The sequence below is a fragment of the Pezoporus flaviventris genome, unplaced genomic scaffold (assembly GCF_033815535.1).
Source record: "Pezoporus flaviventris isolate CSIRO_AGI_PZ_B2104156 unplaced genomic scaffold, CSIRO_AGI_Pfla_v1 ptg000326l, whole genome shotgun sequence".
NCBI classification, from domain to species: Eukaryota; Metazoa; Chordata; class Aves; order Psittaciformes; family Psittacidae; genus Pezoporus; species Pezoporus flaviventris.
Window position 1 is genome coordinate 579,905 of NW_026892873.1, and position 9,198 is coordinate 589,102.

The 9,198-nt window shown below is 45.3% G+C and overlaps 1 protein-coding gene across 1 annotated transcript; it reads right to left on the reverse strand.

The window, feature by feature from the left end:
- Nucleotides 1–4,634: 4,634 nt before the first annotated feature.
- Nucleotides 4,635–5,564, reverse strand: LOC133263489 (olfactory receptor 5T17-like). Its single transcript, XM_061443268.1, has one exon. The coding sequence runs from the start codon at nt 5,562–5,564 to the stop codon at nt 4,635–4,637; it is 930 nt and encodes a 309-aa protein (XP_061299252.1).
- Between the last annotated feature and the right edge of the window lie 3,634 nt (nt 5,565–9,198).

Here is a 9,198-nt window from a genome sequence, read left to right on the forward strand (position 1 = left end):
TAGATATTTCCTAAAGACAGCTGACTGGGAGGGTACTGTCCAAATGGAAGGTGGTAGCAGTGATCCTTCAGCAAGAGGGATTTATTCGAAGCCTGCTGCAGTGTTTGGCTATGGGGATATGCTGGCTTTTGATCAGCCCTGGGGAAAACATACCTGGCATCTACACTGGATATAACTGTATAGGGGTTTTTTCCCACTGATTTTCCCACTGGACTCCAGTATTTAAGGTCATTTTATAAATTCATACTGTTGCTGTTTCTATTTTTCCCCAAGAAAGTGATTTCTTACTTTCTAATCTTTTTACTGCTACCTCCGGTTTCCTTTGCACAAGCATATGGGCCCTTTGGGGAGGCAGCGAGATCAAAGGAAGCTGACAGAGCCAGTTGTATTTAGAATTCCCATGACATTTCCACTTGGACTCAATGTATGGATCTGCATGACTGCACTGCACAGAATCATCTCTATCTTGAGAAAAAAAAAATGATTTTCTCACCTCCTGGCTTGCTTTATAAATCAGAGCTTCAGAGAAGTAAATCCTCCAAGTCTCCTTTTTTTCTCTGTTCAGTTCTATAGGGTGTTGGGTGTCAATGTTTGGCTGCATCTACCAGACTCCTGTCTTTACCGGTTATTACTTTCTATCTTAGATGGTTGGGATACGATGCCAGCAGCCTCACTGGGCACATCACCTATGCCAATCTTGTTTCCTCTCCCCTTCAGCTTTAGCTGAAAAATTTCCTTAGTGATTTTGTAAGTTAAAAATCTGGAGCTGTTAATTCCTCAACCTTTGAGATGAGCTGTCTTCTGGGAGACAGAATAGAACAAGATCGGAAACTGTCCTGAAGTTACTGAGAAAGAGCATTTCTTAGAGATGGCACCTCAGCATCTTCAAAGCAAAGAAACATTGAAGCTGGAAAGATCAAAGAGTCTTTACTAAGACTTGAAACCCATTTCCACATAAAAGTGCTGCCTATCTACTAAAGACCATAATTCTAATATCATATTTTGAAGTGGAGGAGATACTAATGACCAGAGAATAACACTGAATAGAATGCTCAGTTGATTACTCTATTTTCCTCACTGAGAAGACTATCTCCTAATTTGCCCATGCAGGGACATGGTCTGAATGGAGAGCGTGTGCCAGAGCAGTGAGACCTGGCTGGGCTGTTGGATGCAGCCAGAGAAAGGTTCTAATTTCATAGAATCATAGAATAGTCAGGGTTGGAAAGGACCTTAAGATCATCCAGTTCCAACCCCCTTACCATGGGCACCTCACGCTAAACCATGCCACCCAAGGACGGTTTGCAGAAACCTGGCCAGTACCACAGGGGTTTCTGTCTTTAATCTCTTGAAACAGAGCCAAAGGGGAACACCATGGGGTGCAGGGACCACCCCACAGTACCTGAGCAAGTGAAGCAGGGCAGGAACAGAGACCTGGGCCAAGTTCAGCCAAGACTCCAAATCATCAGGCAAGTTGGTGATGACAAGATAGGTATGAGAGCAGGCCAAGTCAGGTCCAGCAATTGCTAGGAAAGCCTATGAGCAAACCTAGGTCTTCATCAAAGGATTCCACAGGTGTGCACACCTCCTGCCAAACTGGGAACCAGAACTCCTCTTATGAAGTTCAACCTCCCTGGGCTGAGATTAAATAGAGAAGGGGGACAAATGGGCAGAGGGTGGGGATGGAGCCCCAGCTGAGGCTGCTCAGGGGGATAAAGGCCTGTTACTTCACCCTGGGATAATTGATCATTGCCTCAAAATGCCCATTTCTCATCCTTGAATACAGTGGAAGCCCAGAGTCACCAGCTCAGCAGGTCTTAATCGAAGGATTCCACATAAAGGATGTGCTCAGCACAGAGCAGGGCCAGAGCCTTCCACACCTGCACCTCCCATTTGATGGTTGTTGACTTATTCTATGATACAACGTTTTTCATGTACCTACAACTGCTATCCAGCCACAGGAGACTGGATAAGGTGGCCTCCATCTTCTACACCATGATCACCTCCATGCTCAACCCATTCATCTGCAGCCTGAGGAACAAGGACGTGAAGACGGCTCTGGTCAAGTGCACAAGGAGGTTCTTCAACCACTGGCTACACAAAGGAGCTCTGTCATGCAGGACCTGAACAGTTCATCTTAACTGAGGAAGACTGTGATGCACTAAAACAATGAGATTTTCACTAATCCACATGACTTTATGTTCTTCCACAGATCCTGCACAGAAGTCAATGACAGTATGTAATGAGAGAGAGACCCAGCCATCACATGCTCCTTGGAAGGAAATCAAGAGGAGAAGGAACCTCAAACTTCAATTCAGTTTGTAGGCACCAGTCTGTAAGGAGAAATTACCCTCAATTATCCCAGGCTCCTTTTCCTCACAGGAAACACCAATCAGCTTTATTCATTTATAACTTTTGTCACTCGTAATTATCTATTTTTCTTACAAGATTGTTGACCTTGTTCTCTGCTCCAGTAAAATTCCTCACTCTTACCTGTGAGCTCTTTATTAAAGCTGCTGGGGTGGGAGGGAAGAGGAAGTGTAGTTTTACATTTGCTTGCTGAAAAAGAGTCGGAGAAAAGTTTCCAAAAGATTCATAGCGTTTGTTTGTGCCTTTCAAAGAGAAGAAGTTGGTGGGAATCAAGCTCTCAAGTTGCACTTTTGACTATCAGGGCAAATCCCTCCCCAGGCTGCAGCTTTACAATAGATTATACATAAAGGAAAAAATTGTAGACAATATCATTCATAACACAGGATGATGAACTGTGCTGAGACCACCCAGTGTAAAGGAAAATTTGGGCACATCAGGTCTCCTCCCATTCATTTTAAGGGGTATTTTATACTCATTTGACATGACCTTTTACCTAAATGGTGAGAGAAATGGAATTCCAGCTCGAGATCAGCACCCACATCCCATGTCCATGCCCAGCTCATGCTCAAGCGCACTGGGAAACACCAAACAGTGGATTTCATATAAGAATTAAGCCTGTGGGAAGTTTCTGTTGATGAAAGACAATCCTGAACACAGAATCAATGTTAATTGAGAACTATCTGGGTCTCAAAGAAGCCAAAACACACTGATCGGGGAAAAATCCTTTAGCTGATGTGAGTAGGAATTAACTTCTATTTGGAAAGTATGTTTATAATGAACACACTGCTTATGTGCTCTGAAAAACAACAGTATTAAGAGAACACATTGTCTTACATGTGGGGGAACATGGCTCCTACTTGCAGTCAGTGAAGAAGCCAGAACTGATGTCATTAAATGCTTGATGTCATTAAGAACTTGGCAGGAAAGAGACCTTTGATATCGGACAGTTTCCTTTAAAACCTTCACCACACCTTGTTTTCTACCATTTTGTTGGATATTTTGGCTTAGACTATACATATAGAATCATAGAGCCACAGAAAGCTCAGGCTGGACCTCAAAATATCATCTGATCCGAGCTTTGGTGGAAACAGGAGTCTAGATGAGCAGTGTCATGTGGAGGGCTCATCACTGTCTGATGAATTAGCCCACTCTGGTGTCCTTATTTCCTCTTGGGTTTAAGAAAGTTTCCAAAGCAGAGACAACTGAAATGGTCAAAGGTTTACCCACACTTGGTGCTACCTTTCCAAGGGAAGTCTTGAATGCCATAGTCCTGTGTGTGGATCCAACTCAGTGAACTGGCAATAGGAACCTCAGTCTAACGTGCAGGGGAGGCACAATTGTAAATTCCAGCAATATAAGAAACAGGCTTGAGGTTTTGGAAATACATTTTATACTGAGAGCTTCATTGCATGATTCTGCTTCAATCGTTGCAGAGAAGGGATCTACAAAAAGCAGAAAGCCCTGGCTGTAGACACAAACTTCTCACATCAAATACATGACAGAGGTCTTCTCATTAAGTGCTTCCGATACCTCAAAAAGAAAGCACCTTTTGGCAGGAAGAGCTGGACATGGGCCTCTTTACCCTGCTCTGCAGGTGCTGTTAGACCAGCCTGAATATTTTGGAGGAGAATATTGGATTCTTTGGAGATGATTCAAAACCTGGCCTACATTGAAATGAGCATTAAAGACGATACTATTCAACAGCCTTATCTACCTAACAATTAGTTAACAAATCTCATCTTTAGATACCATATCTAGCTTTATCCATAGATAATAGAGAAGATAGAGATCTCAGAGCAGTGCCTAATTAGGTGAGGTTAATGCCAGTTTTTCTCTTAAAAGTACTTCATTCATTATTTTGATTTCATTTCCTGCACTTGTACAGAAAAAAATCATTGCCCTTTAATGATAGGGGAGAAAGACCCTGAAAATGAGAAGAGGCAGGTTTTAAGCCATCAACTGGGAGATGCTGATGGCTGTGGAAGAGCATTTTCACAGGGCTATCAAGGAGCCCAGAACTAATGTTCAGTGCCCATCTCAGAAGACAAAAAAAGAGGGGGAAAAAAATAAAGGCAATAAAATAGAGCAGATAAATCAGATTGTGGTGTTGTGCACAAGCCAGTCATAGGAAGAAAGACAGACTTGGAAATGGCTCCAAACCAGATCTTTAAGGCGAAGGAATACGGTGGGGAAACAAAAGTCCTTGGTGTCAACTGAAGCTCTGGAGACCTTTGTCACAAAACCAGCAACTAAACATCGTGCCAAAGCTACTTCCACCTGACAAAGTCCCTCAGGGCGTTCTTCACCTCCCTGTTCCTGAGGCTGTAGATCAGGGGGTTCAGCATGGGCACCACCAGCGAGTAGAACACAGCAAAGACCTTATCCGTGCTCAGGCTGCTGCCAGACCCTAGTCCGAAGTTCAGGGCGAGGATGGACCCGTGGAAGATGGTGACTCCAGCCAGGTGAGAGGTGCACGTGGAGAAGGCTTTGTACCGGCCCCGAGCAGAGCTGATCCTTGAGACAGCAGCGAGGATGAAAGCGTAGGAGACCAGGATGGCCAAGATGGTCACCATCTCCACCAGCCCACCAAGGACAAGTATCAGACACCTATTGACATGTGTGTCAGAGCAGGAGAGGGCCAGAACAGGCGTGATTTCACAGTAGAAGTGGTTGACCTTGGCTGGCTGGCATAAAGGCAGGCTGAAGGTGAACTCTGTGTGCACCCAGGAGTGCAGCAGGCCAAGCACATAGGAACTGGCCACCAGCGGCATGCAGAACCGCTGGGACATGATGGACAAGTACAGCAAGGGCTTGCAGATGGCCATGTAGCGGTCGTACGCCATCGCAGCCAGGAGGAAGCACTCGGTGGTGCCAAAGGCTATGAAGAAGTAAAGCTGGGTTGCACAGCCGATGACAGAGATCGTTTGCTTCTCCATCAGAAAGTTCATTAACGTCCTCGGTGCCACCACTGATGAGTAGCAAGCATCGAGGAGAGATAAGTTGCTAAGGAAAAAGTACATGGGGGACTGCAGCTGAGCGCTGCTCCTGATGAGCACAACCATGCCCAGGTTCCCCACCAGCGTGATGAAGTAAATGAGGAGGAACAGGATGAACAAAGACGCTTGCAGTTGCGGGTTGTCCGTCAGTCCCACAAGAGTCAGCTCTGTCACTTGCTTGGTTTGGTTTTCCTCAGCCATCTTCTCCTAAAGCACTGTAAGTTGTATTCATAGAGCCATAATAAACAGTTAATGGAGACACTCAGCACCTAAAAAGCCCATCAATCCCCAGGGTTTGGATAGCAAACCCTCTCCTTATCAGAGATCTGCTCCATTTGCATCAACATTCATCAAAAAACAGTTTAGCAAAGCAATGCACGTTTTATTCTGGTAGCAGTCACTCTGCCAAGTGTTCCCTATTCCATTCATTCTAATACACATCTCCCTGATGTATACTCATGGTATATATCACATTCCAGGGTAACCCTCCCAAGTTCTAACAAAGAAAGTGTAAAAGAAGGGGTTCAGCGCTTCCTGTAATGAATTAGTGACATCAATAATGAAAATCTCACACTAGACCATGTCTTTTTAGAGGTGACACGGTCTAGTGTGAGATGTCCCTGCCCAAGCCTGAGAGGTTGGAACTAGCTGAACTTCAGGTGCTTTCCAACCCAAACCAGTCTGTGATTCTGTAATTCTAGGACTTAGAATCATAGAATCAACTGGGTTGGAAAAAACCTTTCAGATCATCAGATCCAACCTTTGAAGTAGAATAGAACATTTGGCATCTCTTAGGAAGCCTTCCCCATAGAGGTTTTCCTTAAAGGTGATTTTGCTTGCACACTGCAGAGATAAAACAGGAAAACCCCATTTATTCTTCAGTAACTTTTCATCTGTTTTGCTATTTCAGGGTTATTCTTCTATTGGGTATATAGAAATGGTGAAGTGCCATCATGAGGGAGAAAAGAAACCATTAAAACCAAAAAATGGCACAACAAATCTTTTCCTTTTTATCAACTTTTCCTACACCTCCTCTTTCTAAAATCCATATTTAAGAGTTCTATGAAAATACACCATGGCATCCTGCCTTTTAATCACAGCATCAGGCAGGGATATGGAGCAGCCTCCACAGGGGTCCACAAGGAACCACTGTAATATAAACACTTGGAAGAAACCAAGAAAAGAGACAGGAAAACTGTTGGGAATAGCAGGTCAATATTAGCCTAAGATCATGAAAAGCACTGTGCTGCTCATCACACACAGTATCACACAGTATGCTAGAGATTGGAAGGGACCTCGAAAGATCATCTAGTCCAATCCCCCTGCCGGAGCAGGAACACCTAGATAAGGTTACACAGGAATGTGTCCAGGCGGGTTTTGAATGTCTCCAGGGAAGGAGACTCCACAACCTCCCTGGGCAGCCTGTTCCAGTGTTCCGTCACCCTCACTGAGAAGAAGTTTCTTCTCAAGTTGAAGTGGAACCTCTTGTGTTCCTGTTTGTACCCATTACCCCTTGTCCTATCATTGTTTGCCACTGAGTAGAGCCTGGCTCCATCCTCGTGACACTCCCCCTTTATATATTTATATACACTAATAAGGTCACCCCTCAGTCTCCTCTTAACTATAGAGACCCACCTCCCTCAACCTTTCCTCATAAGGGAGATGCTCCACTTCCTTAATCATCTTCTTTGCCCTGCGCTGGACTCTCTCCAGCAGGTCCCTGTCCTTCTTGAACTAAGGGGCCCAGAACTGGACACAATATTCCAGATGCGATTTTTATTACACTCTGGCCTGGGACACTGAGTGCCAGCACGGCTTGCTACCATTTTCTGATCACTGACCTGCTTCTCTCTTTTTCTCCCTAATGCCTTTGCTCACTTGGCTGCTTCCTCTGACTGCTGTGTAACTACATTCCTGTTTCTCCGAATCTTTCTGCACAGCGAGTGCAATGTGCAGGTGTCCTTCTCCCCACCAATACCCAGGGACATGGGCATATCTGACCCAGAGGCTTGCAGGTAGAGCAGGGACCTGCCTTCAGCAGAGATAAGTGGCTAGCAGCCAGGGTTTCACTTGCAATGTTTTTCTTCTCGGTTCCCCTGAAAAGCTGCTGCTTTTAGCCTCATAAGGAAAGCTCATCATTTTGAAACTTGGGTTGAAGGATAATGACAGTGACCTGCCAAATACAGAGAGTGTTTGTGGAAGTATCAGGAATGCAACCAGTGGGTTCAATTAATCTTACTAACTGGCAAGCCTGAACAGTATAAACAAGCAGAGGACACTCCTGTCCTCAGACTTTATGGCTGCAGTTAATTTTCTTTTTCTTATAATACCTCAAGGTTTCAGGTTTTAAATCCTACAAAGTTTATGAGAGCTGCATTACTGTGCTGTTAACTCAGTCATCCTCTTGAATTTAATCTGGTATTAAAACCACTTTTACTAAATCCACATGTGCTCGGGGGAAAAGGTCATGTTTTTCTTTTTTTCCACCATATCTGCAGCTGGCTGATTGCTGACAAATAGCAATGGAGGAAGGCAAAAGCAAATTGCTTCAAGAGCATACGCCTAGTACTCCCACAGGGCTGTACTGCAAGGCAGTGGTTCATAGCCATGTGATGATGGGATTGGAGGGGAATGAGCAGCTCAAGAGAACATGGAATGGTCCTGTCAGTTCCAGGCCAATGCCTCCCATCCAGCCCAGAGCAAGCCAACGTTTCCCACTGCTGTTGTCTCTACTGGGGAAACCCATTACTGGATGTGGCTACAGCCACAGGTAGCTGCAACAAGGCAGTGATGGCAGGTGACCTAAGGAGGCAGCAAGCCTGGTTTTCTGGGGAGAGCAGCCCCAGTACCCCCAGTGTTGCAGTGGCACTCAGACTAGTTAGCTCTGTGCCAGCCCTCCTGCTGAAATCCGTAAGGTGAACAAGTGCAAAGAGCTTGTCTTTTCAGTCCATGGGGTTCTGCAGGCTCATGTGAGCTGCCTTAGAGAGAATCCTCTTTTCTCTTGGCTGGTTTTCAGATGCACATTGTATTTCCCATGTTTCCTGTAGCACTTGCAGGAGACTGAGGATCAGAGTGTAGACAGGTCTGGAAGCCCGCCCAGATCATCCATCTGCTCCTAAAATTTCCAATGTGGAGAAAGCAAGCAAAACAGAAACAACTAACCTCAGCATTCTGGTGGCAGGTGACTGCTGCTCAGGGAGCACAGATCCAGCCCCACGCTGCCACCAGACACTGGCAAAGGCTCTGCCAGTGGCAAAGAGGAACATCATTTCCTTGTGCAAAAGCTTCACTGCATTATTACAAGAAAAAGTTTTTCACAATTACATTGAAAAAAATCCAGATGGTTGGGAACACATGTTAGCACTCCATGCAACACAGAAACAGTTTCATGGCATGTTATAGCATCCAGCTCTTTCTGTAGAGCTGAGAGAATGCTACTTCTGTTCTTTCAGTGCCACTCTCTTCTGTTGAGAGAGCTTTTTGGAAAGATTGCATCTCATCTGCACATCCACAACACCTACCAAAATGCAGTCCCTATCTCATGCCAAGCCTCTGCAACCCAACAGCAAGAGAGGGACGTCAGAAGAGCACCTCTGACACACAAACAAGGACAGGTGAAGACTGGGCCTGCTTGGGCAACACAAGTATCAGCAAAGGAAGCAAAACTGTGGCTCACCTTGTAACAGGAAAGAAAAAGCAGCTCCCACTCTCCAAGGCTGCTCTTCACACAGAGCAGGGGGACACTGGACAAGGTGAGCATGTGCTGGCACATGGGAGCCACCTACAAACTGCACTGACCACTGCAAGCAAGAACCTGGAGAGCTGCTGCAGCTGC